At 34.3% G+C, this 21,174-nt stretch overlaps 1 protein-coding gene and 2 non-coding genes across 3 annotated transcripts in view; 1 reads left to right on the top strand and 2 right to left on the bottom strand.

Annotated features, from left to right (window-relative positions):
- Positions 1 to 4,797: 4,797 nt before the first annotated feature.
- Positions 4,798 to 4,869, bottom strand: Trnag-ucc. Its single transcript has one exon. It is a non-coding gene; the product is annotated as a tRNA-Gly (tRNA).
- A 363-nt stretch (positions 4,870 to 5,232) lies between these two features.
- Positions 5,233 to 5,304, bottom strand: Trnag-ucc. The gene has a single exon. It is a non-coding gene; the product is annotated as a tRNA-Gly (tRNA).
- A 14,029-nt stretch (positions 5,305 to 19,333) lies between these two features.
- LOC106670571 (calsenilin) overlaps positions 19,334 to 21,174 on the top strand; it is a 46,264-nt gene continuing 44,423 nt past the window's right edge. Inside the window, exon 1 of the mRNA XM_024228564.1 lies at positions 19,334 to 19,436. Coding sequence (XP_024084332.1) covers positions 19,334 to 19,436 — 103 coding nt within the window. The remainder of the gene's footprint in view (positions 19,437 to 21,174) is intronic.

The following is a 21,174-nucleotide window of genomic DNA, read 5'->3' as shown; positions in this document are numbered from 1 at the left end:
ACCACCATCGCAGCTGTAGAAAGTCGACTTTCTAACCAAGCAGTTTCTTTAGCTTGACATGAATCAAACCAGAGTTTTAATAAGTTTGGTTTTTCTGAATAATTTTGTATTTGGTGGTAACTGAAATGATGGTATAGGTATTAGTATATCGTCGTCAATTAGAAAACACACAGTGTTGAACTCTGTGGTGTTGTAATAACTAGAATTATAAAAAAAATGGACATTCAGTTAATCGTAATTTGTCTGAGAAAATGTTAAATTACGTTCCTTGCTAGCCTTTTGTTAATGTGGTATAATATCACTGTTTGACAAAAAGTGATTTTCAGATTATATTTTTTTTTGTGACATTATTTTTGAGCAATTAAATCATTACGCATTAAATCATCATACAATTCTACTGTTTGAATTGATATTTATTTGTGTATGTTTTCTTTAAAATAGGCTCTCATTTTTCAATGTCATAAAAGGTATAAGGTTGTTGCTGAAACATGATCGTGCAATGTCTTTCGATGTAGTTTGTGTCTCCTTTTGACAAAAAACATATTTTCTAGTTATATTTTTTCGTGACATTATTGTTTAGCAATTAAATCATTAATATATGCAATTCTACTGTTTGAATTGATATTTATTTGTGTATGTTTTCTTTAAATAGGCTCCTCACGACAAATTTTATTCCCTTGGCATGGTCCGTTCCTATGTAAATTAGGAAAGGATTTCCCTGGAGGCTCTTAAGGACCAATTTCCCAAGGTCTCTGGTTTGTGCTGGACTAAAAGTAAACAAATAATAGAGATGTCTGGGTCAACGGGGAGAGCGGAGACTTTTACCCCATTTCCTCCCGTGGGTTTTTTCGTCTTCCTCCGGGCACAATGTGAATGAGGATATTATTTGTGTATTATACGATGGGCTTTATGGTGCACGCTTTTTGAAACTTTAGGAGCTGGAAATAAATACTTAATATCGTTCTATCAATGTTATAAATAAGGCCATTATTATGGTTCAAGGTTTTCTGATTGTATATGTTCTCTACAAGTTTTATAGTTCGTAAGAACATAAAACATGGTTATACTTACATTAATTTAATCTAATGTTTTATCCGGCATATTCAGTAAATGGCATGCATCGACTCATTACAAACATACGTACCATTGCAAGACATCGTATTTTGCAGAAAAAGAAAACATTTTATACTTCATTTACATTTTACATCCTGGTCCCACTTATAACCGTGATGATTTGACAAAAAACTAGATGATCTTAGAGGTCCAATATGAGTGAGTGAGTGAATGAGAGAGGGAGGGAGATAGATAGATAGATAGATAGATAGATAGATAGATAGATAGATAGATACATAGAGAGAGAGAGAGAGAGAGAGAGAGAGAGAGAGANATTCACTAATTTCGTGGTCCTCTTGACCAATTAATTTATTACAATTAATTAAGGTTTTTAGTTGAGATAAAAAAGTCAATGGCACGAACGGGATTCGAACCCACGATCTTCGGCTTGATACGCCGCTGCTCTACCACTTGAGCTATCGTGACCTCGATCCAATCGGACACCAACTTCCCATCTCAACCCCACCTTTTGAGTTTTCCCTCCTTTTTGCCATTTTTACTAACTCTTTGCCAACTGACCAGTGTCACTCCTCTCAACTACGGACCGCTGACTACCATTTTTGGTAGTATCCACCGTTTGTAAACCTCTCCAGAAGGATCTACGTGCTTTCTTCCCCGTGGCTACTGCTACCCTCTGGTTCCACTATTTTGCATTTATTGAGCTTTTCTTTGGAGAGAATTGTCGAGCATCCAAGGAAGACGTAAAATGTATTCCTTTTACTTTTACCTATCCTCACTCTAATCTTTCAATGCATTGATATAATAATCTTTACGTAAATAATTATTAATTAGTTACACAACTAATTAGCTATTCAAAAATAGTCTTCTTACAACGTTTTTAAAGTAACCAAAAACTTATTGCATCCTGTTAGGATTTACAAAATTTCTGAATATAAAATAAATTTACGATTACAATAAAATTTAATACATTAACTATCATTCACAAATCTATTAAAAAACTCATTCTTCCTGAAAAGTTTTTCTTCATAAAAAATATCACGTCATGTATATGTAAGTTATATACGAGTATAAACATTGTGTTAAATAAATAATGTGATGACAATGCTAGGATGCAGGTGTTGCTTCTAGAATTGTCATCAGCACTCTCTCCCACTCTAGAAATTTTATAAGGATTTTCATTTTAACAAACGTTAGTCTTAAGCCAGATTTCCCGAAAGCATATCGACGAGATTTGATTTAGATTCATAAAGTTCTGAATGTATATCTGTAACTTATTTGTAATTTCTTTGAATAAAAGTTTTTAAAAACACGTTCGTCCAAAGAAATTATTTAACTTGTACGTATATGGGAGAATTAAATGTATCATAATCTATTATGACATTTCAAACAGTTTGTGGCTTCACGTAAAAATATACAATTTTTATTGTGTTGGTTGTTTGCAAATGCAAATAGTGATCAGCTTTCACAATTATAAATTTATATCATAAAATGATTAGGGGTGAAGACCATTAAAAAAGAAAGTCAGTTCCTTCAACTTGCTTTCCAGAATAGATGTTCTTTTTTCCTTTTTATAGCTGAAAAATTTGTAAAAAAGAAGACTATTTCATCAATAAAATATTTCCTTCATTATGACTTAGATCACTTTAATAAATATTAAGTAACACGATAGAATGCATTAATCAGGTTCGATCTGGTGATAGGTAGATTAACATGTTAATTTTATTCTACTTCAAAATTATGTCTAGTTGTTCACATTGTCTAACGCTTTACTTTATTAATTATTTTAAATTTGCAAATATGTAACTGCTTTATAAAAACAAAATACAAGTCTGACAGAAATAATGTTTAGTTTCCTAGTCAGACTTCTTTTTATTAGTCAGTTTTTACTTTATATTTTGCTTATTTAAATCCCTAATGGTTGAAATTGAAAATGGAAGTGTTAACGTCGGAGAGGGAAAAAAAACATCGGATATAGCAGGATGAAACGTGACGCTCAGAGAGAAAGGACCGGTCACGGTTTCTGGTAAGTTTAGAAACGGGGCCTTTATTCTGCCGAAGCCGACTAACAAAGTCCAAGCTTTGGTTTAACATAACTCCCTTGCGGATCTCCCACCGGGTCTACAATAAATTCAATTTTCGTCGAAACATTTCCGGACATGTGGTCCATAAACCGGGGCTGTCCATCAGAGATCGTCAATTGAAAACATAACCCATATTTTAAATAACGGGATAAAAATGAGAATTGAACATTCAAATAATATGGAAACAGAGGTGAAAATATATTATTAATGAAACAATTTATTATCTTAATAAAGACAAAAGAATTAATTGAAAGCTCGATAAAAGAAATGAGTGTGAATGCTTTCAAGAATGTGTTCAAGAAATGAAAACAAAAAAGAAGGTAATTGTTTTAATTAAACAACAGACTAAACCGGAAATTTATTTAGTGTGAGGAGATGAAATCTTAGGTGGCATTGTTAGAAAAAGAAGAACTGGACGAACGGCTAAAGAGGAGAGGAAGATAGCCAGGAATGGGGTGATTAAGTTTATCTCTGCTCGTCTTTTGCCCTTAACTGCCCTCTGCAAGTCTCCAATTTTCAACGGGTAACTCTGCTCACGACAAATTTTATTCCCTTGGCATGGTCCGTTCCTATGTAAATTAGGAAAGGATTTCCCTGGAGGCTCTTAAGGACCAATTTCCCAAGGTCTCTGGTTTGTGCTGGACTAAAAGTAAACAAATAATAGAGATGTNAGACACACAGACAGACAGACAGACACACAGACAGACAGACAGACACACAGACAGACAAACAGACACACAGACAGACAGACAGACACACAGACAGACAAACAGACACACAGACAGACAGACAGACACACAGACAGACAGAAGACAAACAGACTTAAACAGAGGCTGTTTGGTTATGAAAGAGACAGACAGATATGAGAAGAGTGGACAAAAAATGAAAACTTGAGTAAAGGAAGAAGCCAGATATAAAGAGGGGTAGAATGGAAATACTGTGACATAGTTGCTTAATGGCATCAGTTATGAAAATATTTGAAAAAATAAAGACCGAAATGTTAACAAACCGAATTCATATAAGGTCTGATGCTAGGGAGCTAAGAATGCGAATTCTTCCAAATAAGCAGGATCGTTAATTAGAAATGACGAGTTAAAAGGCATTTAAGTTGTCTTGAGAAGAAAAAATATGCATAAGGGAGTGGACATTGTGCATTGTGTTTTACACTAACCGTGATTTGTCCAAGGGGTAATGAAAAACCAGGTGTTACAAATTGAATGGATGGAATTATTATATTCGTACTGTATTTATAGAAGAAAACATTATCACTGCACTTAAAAAAGACTAATTTAGGTATTTCGAACTAACCTTAAATTACCCATTTTTAATTGTATTACTACTCAACTATTCAATTTTCGTAACTTAGGTTAACTTCTTTAGGTAATTGTGGTATTTTATTATATATAAATATTTATTATATATAAGTATTTTATTATACTTATTAATAGGTTCAAGTTTAACATAATTAACCCTTTTAATTATACATACGTTAAAAAAGAAAAATTTTCTACCGTTGGATAAGTGTAAATTGTACCAATAGTCAATAGTTTTTTCAGCCGTAATAAATAGTAGATCTCTCTATTGTAAGGTAGTAAAAATTAATTAATTCGTTATTTGAATAACAAATGGATAAAAAGTTTTGTGCGATGGCCGGGAATCGAACCCGGATCAACTGCTTGGAAGGCAACTATGCTCACCATTACACCACCATCGCAGCTGAAGAAAATCCACTTTCTATCCTAACTGTTGTTCAGCTTTCTATCCAAGACGCATCTTCAATTCGACAAGAATTCAAAAAAGAGATTCACCAAATTCGGTCCTTTTGAATAAAGATTTAATTCTTACTTAATAAATGAGTGTATGATTAGAATTTTTATAATATTTTTTTCTGGATTGAATTAGATGAAACGATGGTGTAATAGTAAACTCTGAAAAAAAAAAAAACAATCGCCGTTTGGGTTGTTCATTCTAGTTTCATCCCTTTCCTGTAATTAACGATAAATACCTCAAAATGAACTAAATATTGAATTTACAATTAATAATTGTACATATAAAATAAAATTTTGCAAAAATTTAGTGCGATGGCCGGGAATCGAACCCGGATCAACTGCTTGGAAGGCAACTATGCTCACCATTACACCACCATCGCAGCTGTAGAAAGTCGACTTTCTAACCAAGCTGTTTCTTTAGCTTGACATGAATCAAATCAGAGTTTTAATAAGTTTGGTTTTTCTGAATAATTTTGTATTTGGTGGTAACTGAAATGATGGTATAGGTATAAGTATATCGTCGTCAATTAGAATTATTGAACTCTGTGGGTGTTGTACTAACTAGAATTATAAAAAATGGACATTCAGTTAATCGTAATTTGTCTGAGAAAATATTAAATTACGTTCCTTGCTAGCCTTTTGTTAATGTGATGTAATATCAATTTTTGACACAAAAAAATTATTTTCAGGTTTATGTTTTTTTGTGACATTATTTTTGAGCAATTAAATCATTACGCATTAAATCATCATACAATTCTACTGTTTGAATTGATATTTATTTGTGTATGTTTTCTTTAAATAGGCTCTCATTTCTTAATGTCATAAAAGATATAGCTTGTTGCTGAAACATGATCGTGCGATGTCTTTCGATGTAGTTTGTTTGTACTATGCTTTTTATAGTTTTGCCATTTATGTATTTCTTAATGGTTTCGTACAAATAATATTCGTATGCCTTTCAGGATTCAAAAATATTTCATTCACCGATTCACTCCAAAGAACAAACAAAGTAGCTGCTTGAGTATAGGCTATTTGTTCAGGCTATGTAATAAAAGTTCAAATTTTTTTTTTTATTCTTTGTATAAAAAATGTTGATTAAAACTCAGCAAAATATAGTTTTTACTATATCTGCGTCAACACTTTGAACTGCCAACCTTTTCGGATTTAATATTCCATTTGATGTTATTGCAGGTATCCCCCTCGAATTGCCTGAAATTAAAAATACGTTACCGCTTTTAACGAGAGTCGGAACAACGTGTGCACATAGTGGCACATGGGGTGTAAAACGTTGCCGAGAGGGATGATAAACAACCTCCGCAAATGTTCCATGTCTGAGAAGAAGACGGGATGAAGAGTCCATTATATTTTTTTTTGTTTTATTGCGTATTATTTTTTATATTAGAGGAATACGACTGCTTTTGCCGTTTGGGCGAAGTGGGAAAAAAACTGCCTTCAATGGGTCGTGGCCTTGAAGATTTATGAGACTGGAGAAAAATATAGTCTCTTTAAGGATAAGTGGGACTTATTTAGGATATATAAGCAACAATTAATTTAGCTACATTTTGTATATAAACAATTTAGACTATCATTTACGAAATTATTACAATTTTACAAATGCTCTTTTTTTACATTCACAAGTTTTCAGTGTATATAGTTTTAATTTCTGACATAAACAAGAGCTGCATTTGTAATGAAACAGTTTGTACGTGAAAAATGATATACGTTCAAAAACTAATCACTCAGTTGAAACCATATGATTAATATTGAAGTAGATCAATACCGGTCGCCCAGGAACGCCTATTTTTGGGCCATTTCACCCTTTTAAATTGAATATCAACACGATCAGTAATTAGAAAATTGCCGCCAAAGCCAACGACTATAAATTCATGATAGTATTCAGTATGACCAACAAATCGCCGATTCAGGCCTCCCTTTTAAAAATCGTTAATTCCAAACAGTAACTGTTACAAAAAAAATATAATGGCTGTATGAACAGTTTTTAGTCAACAGCGTCCAGGAGGGTTGACTGCATATAAATAAATTTAATGTGTGGTGTTTAGTTGATTATTTGAGGATCGTGAGATGCGGTCTGGTGTGACGTAGGTTTTAGAAAAATATTTTCTTTATCGTGCCAACGTTTCGATCTTTATTGAGATCATCTTCAGGTCCTGGGATTAATAAACATTGTTTAAATTATAAAATTTTAATTTTTTCACGTCCTACACGTATTTTTATACTAATAATAAATTTAATATGTGCACACGAAAATGTCTGGAATGTTTCAAATTGGCAATGCTCCATCGAGATGTTTTTAACCGTTCTTAAATAGTTTGGCACACTAGTTCAAAATATTTTCATGTTTTATCAAGTATCTAGAGCAGAACATCGTTATTTGCCATTGTGTGAGTGTGTCTACATATATATATATATACACAGACAGACAGACAGACACACAGACAGACAGACAGACACACAGACAGACAGACAGACACACAGACAGACAAACAGACACACAGACAGACAGACAGACACACAGACAGACAAACAGACACACAGACAGACAGACAGACACACAGACAGACAGAGACAGAGAGAGNTATATATATATATATGTATGTATGTATATATATATATATGTATGTATCTATCCTATATGGCCTTTAACCATAGTAATTATTTTAATTAATACATTATTTTTTATGCAATGTGCTCGTGACACTAATTTACAACGCACAGTTACAGTGTGAGTAGAGATACTTTGATTGAATATATAAAAAATATTTTGCATTGTATAAATTCACTTTTCCACATCCAAAATGTAATTGTTATATGTAAATAATGTTTGTAAATCCCAGGCCCTGAAGATTATCTCAATAAAGATCGAAACGTTGGCACGTTAAAGAAAATGTTTTTCTGAAACCTACATCACACCAGACCGCATCTCACGATTTCTGAAAAATATTCGATTAACGGTCACTAATCACCACACACACGTGACACTAATTTTAAACGCAACCATACATTGCACACAAAAAATCATAAATCAATCGTATATTTTATCAAATTCTCAAATGCAATATATTTAGATTTAGATTTAAATAATTTTATTTACAATTGAGAAAAATCGGACGACAGACTTTTTTGTTTATTAAACGTTAATAAGTCTGTACACACCAGCGGTACTGCAAACCAAATATTGTGCGCAGGTTTTATCAACGAGGAGCTGATGTCGAGCTACCGTGGACACCTTCTCCAAGTTCACTGGAGATTTCTTGTTCTCAGAGTCGGTGGAGGATGCCCTCAATCTAGCAAAAGACCGACCAGAACGCGAGGCCCCGGATGGGCGTCGCCAAAACCGAGCTCCGCCACATCGCCATCATTGGGCGCCAGCAGAAAAATAAGAATTGAGGGGATATCAAATACATTTTATCTATTAGTTGGATTCCTGTTAAGAAGTTAAAAATTTTGTTTATGTAGAATTGTTGCTTACTATGGAATTATTATTTATTATTGAGGATCTTTGAGGATTTGCGGAGGGTTAAAGCAGAAATTGTAATTTATAAGAAATTATGTTGCGGATATACTGATAGGAAATACACAGATTGTACACATAGGTTTAGGGGTCCTTTCAACGAGGAAACTATGTGTGAGTCGGGTGTGGCCAATTCAAAGCCGGATTATTTCTTCTCGGGTAGATCTAGTCGAGAGTACGTATATGTATAAAAGGAAGTTGTAAAAATGTGGTATCAATTGACTTTTCTACTTGGGTTTGACTAACTCCTTCATGTTTATATATAAGTGATTTTACAATTCAGCGATTTTTTGGGGGAAATTACCTTAGTCACACGATTTGTCGGGTTTTATTTTTTCACAATTTCACCCTTCAGCTCGTTATGAAATTGGATTAGAAAGCGCAAACGTAATATTTTCACACCCGGCAAATCTCGGCAGTGGAAACGAAATAAATTGGGCACTTTCCAACGAGGTGGAACAATTAGCAGACGTTTCAAATCGGTTATTAAAATGTTGAAATAACCTGAGCTTTCTTTGAAAATTCGATGTTCATCTATAATATATATTCCGATATATCAACGCATTTGAAAGATTTTGATTTGGGCGATCTGCTAGTAAATCCTCAGTTTATCTCGCTAAGATCGCCCGATGTAGTACTTTTATTTATGGTATTCAGCTTATCACCATAATTTTGTCTTGAGGCAATTTTCGATAAAGTCCTTTCGGTAGGCCGTTTTTCTAGTATCTATTTCAAATTATGTAATTTCTACTTAGAGTACCAGCACAGTATTTTTTTATGTTTCTTCTTTCTGTTTAACCTTAACCCTTGAGCAAATATTTGTTTTTTCCGGTTTAGTTTATTCTGGGCAAAGCGCATAGCGGGTCTAAAAGTTTAATTATGCCTACCAGTGTAGCTAAACCCTTTTTAAATCCCTTTCCATTGGGTCGGTTATAATAAAGTCGTCGTTTAAATTTTTACCCACTTTAACCGAAAATTGATAGCATAGTATTCCCATTTGTTCCCAGCCTTCTGGGGCGAGGGTCGGTGTTGGCCGACAACTCCCGTTACAGCGATGAGACGGGAAAATAGAAAACCCTCTACAAATCACAAACTAACCCCCGCACCCCGCCGCGAATTTAGTACACCAATCCTATGTAATCGCACTTATTTTCGCTTTCTGACAAACAGCTCGGATCCTAAGAATTTATATTTATATATCCTTGTCCGATTGCTTTTCCCTTTTTGGCGAAACAATTTCCGCCGACGTATCTCATATATATTTTTAGATCTTTTTTCCTCTTATAAAACGTATAGCACTAAAATTGTTTTATAGCGATTTGTGCTATAGCGTTTAATTTGGTTTGAAAATAAAATTTTATCTTCAGTTTATTGAAATAATAATAAACATAAAAATAAATGAAATTATTTAACAAATTTAATACATTACATGACAATTAATAAGGTTTTTAGTTGAGATGAAAAAAAGTTAATGGCACGAGAGGGATTCGAACCCACGACCTTCGGCTAGATACGCCGTTGCTCTACCACCTGAGCTATCGTGACCTCTATCGTGACGGTGGGGGTTGAGATGGGGAGTTGATGTCCGAGTGGATCGAGGTCACGATAGCTCAGGTGGTAGAGCAACGGGCGTATCTAGCCGAAGGTCGTGGGTTCGAATCCCTCTCGTGCCATTAACTTTTTTTCATCTCAACTAAAAACCTTAATTAATTGTCATGTATTAATTGGTCAAGTGGACCACGAAAGTAGTGAATTAATACATTACCTTCATGTACTCGACTTTAGAAAATTGTTCAGCACATTTTTTTAACGAGGGTTCGCAACAGCAGAGGCCATATAATCCCTCAGGGTGCCGGTGTTTTTGAAAAAAGCCCATTTGTAAGTAAGTCGGGTTCGCATGCAGGGCCGCTGGATTCGAACCCTGGACCTTACAGTGATGAGCGCCGTGTTAACGCCCAAACCGTTGCGGCCACCGACACCCCCTCACATTTTTTTTAAAGTGCGTTTCGGTGATAATCACCTGATATGATATATATTAAGATTTATGATGAGTCCATCTACAATCGCAGGTTGACGTTCTTCAAGTATGCGCTTTGGGACATCTTCAGCGAGGAACTTTACGTCGATGTGGTGACTGCAATTTTTCACGACGGGTTTGTTTTTCGGAAGGATTATATTTAGGATAGTATAACTTTCAGCGCTTTGTTCAAGTTGTTTTTCATAGGCCAAGACTTTCTATACAAACGATCAGTACAGAGATTCTTGGGCCATTTGTAGTTTGCTTCATTTACTGACGAAGAATTTGTACTGATGGAGGATAATTCCATGCCAAGTGTTGTTCGGGTCGTGAATGAGAACCCTCGCACAGTGCAAATTAATGTTCCACCGTGAACTACTCGAAGTTAGTTCATAAACCCAGCACTTTATTACACTGCCAGAACTTGACGACATAAGAGTAAGTTTAAGGTCTATCTTGGCCGAGGATCGGGACAATCGTCAGAGTCGGACAGAAGGCTGTTATTGAAGGGATGCCATGGAGAACGTCAACCCTCGTACCGCTTAGGACCAAACGGAAAGTGATGAACAAAATGCAGAAATGGTTTTGTAAGATTTTTAAACATCTGTAATTCTATTTTTCGAGCATTTTAAAGAGATGTGCAAATAAGTCTTTTTTTTAGATGGTCATAAGTGTAAAACTTTCTATCTCAATCCCAAGATAATACAATTTAGTTATTCATACCATTGAATATTAACAAAAAAACTTTCGTCTGTACACTAAGGTTCTTAACGTCATAGAGAAAGCTCAGGTTTATTCATTGAGTGTTTTGCAGATGAAAGGCCTCCACTAAACTTTGAGTCGATATTGGTTATGCAAAATCTTACGCATACCATTTGACAAGCTCTCTGGGATTTGTTGAACAGAACAGGTGTTCTATTAAATATTTTTAAATTCTGTTAAATTATTCAGCATCGTGATTAAGAATATCTATGGAAATTTATATTCGCCCACATGCCACCTGTACATAAGAACAGGCATCACACGCTGATTATTTGTCCCACTCGTGATACTAATTTTTCAACTCCACCATACTTTGCATCAATCTGTCTCTCTCACTCACTCTCTCTCTCTCTCTCTCTCTTCTTTTCTCTCTCTTTCTCTCTGTCTATCTATCTATTTATTTGCCTATTTATCTAATCCCTTTTCTTTCTCCCTTTGGCTTTTTCTGTCTTTCCCACTATGTCTCTCCTTTATCTCTCTCCTTTCCTCTCTTTTTTACTTGTTTTTCAAAATGTCTACCTCTCATATTTTAAACTGTAGACATGTCAAACATGGTATCGCTAGTAGTATTTTTTGGGTCGATTAAGTGCAATAGGAACTTAAAAGCTATTATGTCCGCCTTACTTCCTCCCTGTTTGTCCATGTGTCCACAACAAAGAATAGCGCCTTTTTTGCGGAATTTGATTGCTGAAATGAAATCACAATTTAAAATATAAAAATAAAATAAAAAAAGCGAACTCCGATCGTAAATACGACTGTTGGAAAGAAAGCCGTATTTCCCCTTCTGGCCAATGAGAAAAACCTCGTAAGAACAAAACAAAAAAAAAACCTCGTTGTTTCGCCGAGTTGGATAACTCATGAACCATCTTGTCGGAGAACGGACCAGTTTGCCAAATCGCGTAAAACTTTGCCCCGGACCGGGAAAGGTCAAATAGCAGTTTTGGTTGAAAATCTGTCCCTTGTTGAACAATGCCTGTGAAGTTATTTTTCAGTTTTCATAAACAGATTCTCTTGTCTATCAAATTTATAAGAAATAATAATTTTTATAGCCTTTTGAAAATACCCGGTCTGAATATATTCCACTCTCTTAGGTTTTTTCTTAATGAACTTTATACGAGTATGATTCAGTTTGATATATTTATTAATGTTCACCAATCAATTTTTGACGTTATTTATTCAACTCTTATTATTTCACTATCTCTGTTTCTTTCTCATGCAGAATCTATTTATAATTCTAAGCCTAATTTTGCAACATTTTATATTATCAATTTAAGGTCGTTGGATATAGTATCGTACAGTATTAAAATGTTTTAACTTTTTTTTTAAATCGATTTGTAGAGCTTTTCCTCCGAGAGTTTTATTCAACTGCACTATAGCAATCGAGCCTTAATTTTTTTTTTATCCTGTGGGAGTAGCTAATTGAATCGAGTTCGACAGGACGGACCGCCGACAAGAGCTGATTCGCCGTACACAAAACTTCAGTCAGCTGGAATTAATTAAATTTTTTCCCCTGCTTTATAAATATCGATAAATCCTTTAAATGGAAAGAGCAAGCCTTTAATTACGGCTCGTAAGCATTTGAACGACACATTTGTTTTAGGTGATTTACATTAGATTTTTAAATTAGAATAAAAATTAAAGAACTCGTTAATACATTTGCCTTTGTAACATATATATTTTATTATGTGAATGAATATAAACCTTGAAAATTGTAAGTCAAAAATCAATAAAAGATACTTTCTATTTTTATAGTTATAAACTCAAATATTATAACGTTATAACACCTGTTTAAAGATTTTATAATTCAACAGTCAAGAGAAAAAATTTATTTTCAAAATTAACAGTTTAAAATAATACGATACATTTTTTGTAAAATACATATATCAGTATACTTTGACATTCACTTCAGAAATCAAAACTAAGTTTGAATAAAAAACAGATATAAAATTATCCAAACATCCTTTTTGTTGCCAGTTTTGTTGACATAAGGTACAACAGTTTTTCAACAACTTAACAAATTTTCCTCTGTGATTTTTTGAACGTTTCTTTAAATGCATGGTCATAACAATTTTAAAATAGTAATTTCATTGTCTTTGGTAATTTAATTAGCCATTGCCCAAATATTTTTTGGCAGACTGGGATGACCGAAGACGTTGAAACGACCAACAATTAGCAACCCTACCAACTAATGTTTATACTGTTTTTTTCCTGACAGTACCTCTAGTTTAAGAAAAACAATTATCCGAATAACATTTTGCATTTATAATATAATAAAAAAATATAAATACAATAGATTAAAAAAACGAACGTTCGTATGTTGTAGTTTTTTCCGAATTATATATATTTTTATAGTTAAAGTAATTAAAACATTACTTATTTTAATATAAACCACATTAAACATGATCAGAAATTCATAGGTTTTATTGGAAAATATTTAATTAACTAACAATTTATTCTATCACCAATAATTTTCACGTGTTTAGGTGAATTTTTTTTTCAAGTCATCATAATTAAATAATTTTTTATTAAAACTCATGAATTTGTGATCTCGATTAAATTGATTTATATTGACATTATTATGATGTAATGAATATAACAATAAAAGTGCATGTAGTTTGAAATGAACAACAACATAGGAGTGCCCGATTGTGTAGTCATTGGGTATGTTTCATCACAGCATTTCGTTATTATTTTTCGTTTTGTTTCAGGTAATTTGTATACTAACGTGTGCTTCATAGTTAATGACGTGGTGAGTTTAATTTATTTTACGATTACAAATAAATATATAATTTTTAAAGCTTCAAGGGAATGAGCATCTGGGTTGAAACTGTTATTAAAAAACTGTGGTAAATAGTTTAGTTATATATATAAAAATCAAGGATAAAGCAACTTGGATAAAAACAAACACGCAGTTCCTTCGACAAGTTTTCGAACAATATATTACTAATCATTTAAACGTTTTAGAAATACATACATCTGCATACAGTACTCGAAATTACGGCTTCAACCATAATAAATAATATATAAGAGTTATGTATTGAAGAACGGAACGAGATCTTTCACCTGTCCATTCTACATTACTACATTACAAAATGTAGCCAAGGTCCACAAAATGTTAAAAACATAACACTACCCGGTGGCACTGGCAAGTAGGCTCATAAATGAGTTTAAAGAAAAAAAAATATGTTCAGAATACTGCTCTAATGGATAACATTACCCCCAATGTCATGATGGAGGGGAGTGATAAACCAATTTCATTTAGATCAATCACATATGTTCCTAATGTAACCCCTAGAATCAAAAAATTGTTTAAAGAGAAGATGGGGGAAATTGGTATCACGTATACAATTAGAAATAACCTTAGATGTTTGCATTCAAACCTAAAGGCGAAGGAGCCAATAAGTTCACAGTCGAGTGTGATTTACAAGGTGTCATGTGCGAGTTGCCATATCCAATATATTGGGCAAACAAAACAAAAAGTAGAAATAAGAATGAACCAACGTAGACTGGACGGTATAAATAGAAAGAAAACACGGGATTGGCAACCCATGCGACGGAAAGTGGTCATTTCTTCAGGTTGGACTCCCCTAGGATCCTGGGCAGAGAGTTGGACCTGGAGAGAAGACTACTTCACGAAAAAGTCTTTGTTCATGTAACGGAAAACACTTGTAATTTACAAATGGATCGACTGAGCTCCATCATGGCATATTCTGGAATTCTGCAACTGTTCATGAATCGAAATAAAACGCAAAGTGACGTTGGTGTGTCTAATCACACCGGGATTGATAACAGGGATGGGTCCCTTACCGTGTTATAACCGTCCGATGTGTGTCTCAATTTCTCCCAATCCTTGTGCATAGTTTTAGCTAGTTAAATTATAATTTTAAGTTAAAATAACAGTTAAAAAGTTGTATATATAACATTTCTGTGATAAAGAAATACATGTACCTGAGATTGAGTGTTAACTTATGAAAAAATGAAACCAAAGGATGGATCGATGAGTGTCACTAGTCAAGCAAGACCGTTTTTGTTTTTAGTATATAGATTCATTTTCACCTTCACTTCAAAAAAACAACAAACATGTGCAATAAATTTAATAGTTATTCAGATATCGTGAGATGCGGTCGGGAGTGATGTAGGTTTCAGAAAAACATTTTCTTTATCGTGCCAACGTTTCGATCTTTATTGAGATCATCTTCAGGGCCTGGGATTTACAAACATTGTTTAAATTTAACAAATGCATGTAGGATTTGGAAAAAAGTGAACGTGAGATGCGGTCTGGTGTGATGTAGGTTTCAGAAAAACATTTTCGTTATCGTGCCAACGTTTCGATCTTTATTGAGATCATCTTCAGGGCCTGGGATTTACGAACATTGTTTAAATTTAACAAATGCATGTAGGATTTGGAAAAAAGTAAATTTATATAATGCAAAATATATATTTTTTTTATATTCAATCAAAGTATTTCTACTCACACAAAGTGTTTGTTTTCTGTGTGATTGTGCCATTCTTGCGTGTCGTGTTGAGCACTTCTGAAACCTACATCACACCAGACCGCATCCCACGATATCTGAATAATCGTAATTATAATACAGAGGGGTGCACTTCTAGGGGAGCAAGGATGTCTAAATAGAAGAGGAAGAGGCACCGAAGAAAATTTAGAAAAAGCCATCAGAATTAACGCCTTTGATCTTATGTAAACACGCCTGTTGTCAGATATTATCAAAGCCTTGAGATATAATTAGAAAAAACTACTGTGGTGTATCGCCTTCGCTCAAGAGGCGTGGAAATTGTGACCACAACGCGACGTATATCCGAATAGATGATTAGGTTGAGGTAGGGATATTTTGGTGGTAATATGTGGTGATGTCGGTGGTGGAGCAGCTGTTCAAGTATTTTACCGAGGGTAGGAAGAAGGCTGTTGGGTCGATATGAGCATCTCGGTTGGTTTCTTAGGTTTAGGAATTATGCAGATTAGGTTGAATTGTCAAAGAGCGGGAAAGTGTGATTGTTCGAAGATTCGTTTAATAGTTCACAATTAAAACTTATAATATTGGCTTTACCTATGGGTTTTATTATAAAGTTTTTTAGATTGATATCAATTTTACCAGTGATAAAAATATGCCATTTTCTTGAAACTTTTAACATTCGATGTCATTCAGTTAAATTATTTTGTTTTTCGTTCCTCGTAATGACAAGCATTTAAAAACAAATTCAACATGAGAGACTGAAATTTCAATGGTTTCTTTGGCGTAAGGAAAGTGCTCTGTAATTTATTTTATCGGTCGATTTACAAGGGTTTGGTGGAGTAAGTTCATTTACCATTTCTTTGTTCCGAAAGAATCGGATCCAATTCGAAAAGCCCAGAGTAATTAAATAATAAAAAAAAACTCCACAAGGTATCAAAGTCAAGGTTGATAAATTGAAACGTACAATTTTGAAAGGAGGTCAAAGTCGGTTTTATTTTAGACAAAACCGGCTTCTAAAGCCAAGAACACAAAGATTTTCCATTAATTTCGGTTGATTTGGGTTTATCGCGGTATTGGTAGGAAATCTCATTGCAGAGAAAAGCGGAATCTGACCAAAAGCTCGGGGCGGCGGCTTATCAATTTGGAAAAGTGCCAGTGTTCGGCACGCAGAGTATTAAATCGCTCAATTATCCTTCCTGTCCCTCACGCGAAGGGTAAGCGGCAAAGCCAAGTCTAGCTCTACGATGAAAACTTTGATGGCGAGAAAAAAATCCTGTTTCACTATTTCGGGCCAATTATGTGAGAAAAAAGAGTAGTTTTAAAAAAATCTGTAGCGATAAAACTTTCATCGGGTTCTATCGTGTCTGAAGGGATTCATTTTTACTTTCATCATGAGGCGATAAAGCGAATCTCAATGATGTTAGTTGGATTATAACAACATTGTTAAGAATGTGACATAAAGAAGCATTAACACAATCTGGATCATTTTAACCAGGCGTGCATAGTTCGCATGTTTTACAAAAATTATTGTCTAGATTAGTATTTCAAACAAATTATGTGACAGCGTTTATTCGAAACGCACAGCTCACTTTTCTTGACTGAATGTTCTTCAAAGAACTGAATATTAACTGAAGAAAGTTATGCAATATACATAAACAACATTAACGTTTCAAAGGATGTCCCGCTTGAATTTTCCACATGTTCCAACAACTTAGACAAATCGTACTGGTTCTCGTAATATTTTAATAGTAATAAAAAATTTAAAGAAAGCTCTTATTTCTTAGATTACAGTAGATGTGTCAAGCCGGGAACACACTTACACGAAGCAACTCTATGCGACGCTACCCGATGCTTTGCTACGTTTTAGTAAGGTGTGCACAAAAATGCGACGTCAAGCGCACGCCACGTACAGTCACAAAGCGTGTATCACAAATCAGTGTCACAATCGGAACGCCTCTTTTGTTCTTAATGCAATATTTTGAGCAAAACCATGTAAAAAATTGTTAGTTAAATTTGTTATAAATAAAGTTATTCCGGTGTTTTGATAAATTTTCTTTCTAACCATCATAATTAAATAATTTTTATAAAACCTAATGAATTTTTGATCTCGTTTAATTTGGTTTATATTACAATAAGAATATTGCAATTAATTTCAATTAATTAAGATTTTTAGTTGAGATAAAAAGTCAGTGTCACGAGCGGGATTCGAACCCACGATCTTCGGCTAGATACGCCGCTGCTCTACCACTTGAGCTATCGTGACCTCGGTCAACTTTTGTCGCCGAGAATCAAATAGACTACACGACATTTGAAAAATGGCAAAAAGGAGGGAAAATTCGAAAGGTGGGGTTGAGATGGGAAGTTAGTGTCCGAGTGGATCGAGATCAGGATAGCTCAAGTGGTAGAGAAGGGGCGTATCTAGCCGAAGATCGTGGGTTCGAATCCCGCTCGTAACACTGACTTTTTTATCTCAAATAAAAACCTTAATTAATTGAAATATACAAGCGGACCAATTAAACTAGTGAATTTAATAAGTTGCAATCAATATAACGACAAACTTGCATATACATAGTTTGAAATAAACTACAAAAAATATGAGTATCCTGTTCTGACGCTACTCGACGAAAATCTTATATATAATTGTACGAGTAAAACTACGAAATAAATTATTAGTTAAATTTTATGAGCGAAACCGTGTAATAAATTGTTCATAAATTCATTATATTAAAAAATGGTATTCCTGTGTTTTGATCAAATGTTCTATCAACCCATTAAAATTAATTTTTTTTAATAACTGCTAATAAATTTTTGATCTCTGTTAATTTGGTTTATATTAAAATAAGTGTTGTAATTAATAAAAGGGCAATAATACATGTCGTTTGAATAAAAATATGAGTGTCTTTTGTCTGCGACTGTACTCGATGCGACCCGACGAAAATTTGCACTGTGGGGATCGCAGAGCGTAGAGTATGGTAGCGTTGCATACCATCGGGCAGATGTGCACGGGAGTAATACAATCTTATGGAAAAATAGAATTTGGATTTGCTTTGGGTAGCGTCGCATGGCGTTGCATCATTGCATTGGTAAGTGTGTTCCCGGCTTTAGTCGGGGTGTAAATTGTTATCACCCGTTCTGTGCCTAAGCACACCGGTGAGTCCTATTTCATCTAGGCACTTCATGAATTAGGAGGCACGGTGACGCTATTTAAAAAAACCGTGAAAAATACGTGGACTTTCAAATTTTTACATTTTTTGGAAAAACCATTATACTAGGGTGCCTAAGGCGTAGTTCAACTTCAAAATTTGAAATACGACCCTATACATCCTGACCCATAATTTTAAAGGATTCGTTACAATAAAAACAATAGTGCAATCGGATTTTAAATTCATCAATAAAGTCATAGCAAAAGGTTTTGAAAATTTTTTTCAGTCATTTGATTTGCTATTTATTAATTACATTTCATATTCCAACTGCCAATTTTCTCCATTCTTCACCGGTGCTCAGAGCGAGAAAATCACAGGAGATGGATTGACAAGCATTTTCTATCCTTTGCCGCAGTTCTTCAACTGAGGTGCTGGGTTATGATCGACGTAAGAGCTGTTTTTTTAAATGTCCCCACAGAAAATAGTCAAATGGAGTTAAATCGGGTGATCGCGGCGGCCAATATATCGAGCCTTGAGGTCCTGTCCAATTACCCCGGCAGTGACGATTCTAACGTCTCACCGGCAAAGAATTGTAAGCGGAGCATGTAGAATCATTTTTTGTCGTTGTTGCAAAGAAACATCATCTAAAAGTGTTGGTAAAACCTACCTCAAAGAATTGACGAACTGAGCACCATTTAAATTATCTTCGTAGAAATAAGGCCCAAATAATTTATTTCCGAAAAGTCCACACCAAACTCGGACAATGTGAACCACCATGATTGATAACAAGGGTACGAAATTCTCGGATTTTCTCTGTCCACGTTCGAAAATTCCAACGGTGAACTTGGTTTCATTCTGCCCATAGGATGTATAGAAGAACGTGATCTCCAGCCTCCCAAATCAACATTTGTGCAAGGAACGTTAGACGCCTGTCATAATCGGAGTCCTGAAGTCCCTGGAAGAAAATTTGAAGTCCGGAGGGCATCTGCAATCGTATTTTTTGAAAACCTAAACCCTTCCATTTCAGAGAGTGGAATACGGATTTTCGCGAATATTCAGTAAAATATTCAGCTTCTAGTCTAAATTACGCTGCCGGTTTCTTGGTGATGGAACAGTAACCGATCCGTATCTTCTCATGTTGCGAGCAACACGAATAAACGTTTTGTGGTTTACTCTGGGGCGATCAGGAAATTTTTGGGAGTACAACTCGACTGCACAACGCGCAATATCACCACTAGCAATACAGCAGTCATACATATCAACTCCCTGAAGATCGGAAAAATGTGCTCTTTGGTCCATTTTGAATCGAATACTGAATGTAACGAATAGGTACTGTTGTAAATTTTATTTACTTCCGGTAATTAAGATTTTCTCTCATAATGCGAGTTTGACAAACAATGACAGATTACAAACAATAAAGGTAATTAATATTTACTTTATTGGAATTAAGAACGAAACATACGAAATGCGTTTTTTTTTCAAACTCTTTGCCATAACTTTGCTTTTTTTTGAGCAATTGAAAACCTGATTGCACATGATTTTCAGAGTAAAAGACGTTTAAAATGAAGTGCCAGGATGATGTGATAGGGTCGTATTTGAACTTTTGAAGTTGAACTAGGCCTGAAGAAGGTATACTTTTTTTCCAATGGAAGGTAAAAGTTTGAAAATAGACTAAAAATATTAAAGACGTATTTTTTTATTTTTTATTTTTATAGCGTCATTGGTTCAAGAGAATTCAGCCTGGCCATATAAAAAGGACCTGTATAAACTGCGCAAAAATGAATGGGATTATTTGTATTCCTTTACTATTCTTAAGTAAATCCTTTATTAAAAATGAGGATTAAAACACTTTTTGTTTTTTGTTTGTATTTTCTATTTTGCGTTATCAAAATAACAAGAATATATCGGCTAATTTAATTAAAATTAATAGAATACGAATGAATTACAAATATCCCCATTCATTTTTGTGCAGTTTATTTAGTAATGTAGTTGAAACCTGATAGTTTCACTTGAATTTTATAATAAGACACTTTGGAAGTTTTTCGAGTCTACAGCTCATCATCAGGTTGAAGGAGCTCTATAACCACATCTTTCGACATGAATTGCAAGACTGATTAAGGCAATTAATGTTTACTTTATTGGAATTAACAACGAAACAAACGGAATGCGTTTTTCCAAATTTTTGTCATAACTTTGCCTTTTTTTGAGCAATTCGTTAGTCTTGCTACTCCACCTCTTTTCTTTTATCTTTTGGATCTTTTCTATTCCTTTGGAAGTATGCTTGTAGGTATGTAATGAGGAATGTTTAGGGATCGACAAGTAGGCTCATC

Source organism: Cimex lectularius, unplaced genomic scaffold (genome assembly GCF_000648675.2).
Source record: "Cimex lectularius strain Harlan isolate CLEC.00 unplaced genomic scaffold, Clec_2.1 scaffold153, whole genome shotgun sequence".
Classification (NCBI taxonomy): domain Eukaryota; kingdom Metazoa; phylum Arthropoda; class Insecta; order Hemiptera; family Cimicidae; genus Cimex; species Cimex lectularius.
Note: the sequence above shows the minus strand (reverse complement) of the source record. Positions and strands in the feature narration are given on the sequence as shown.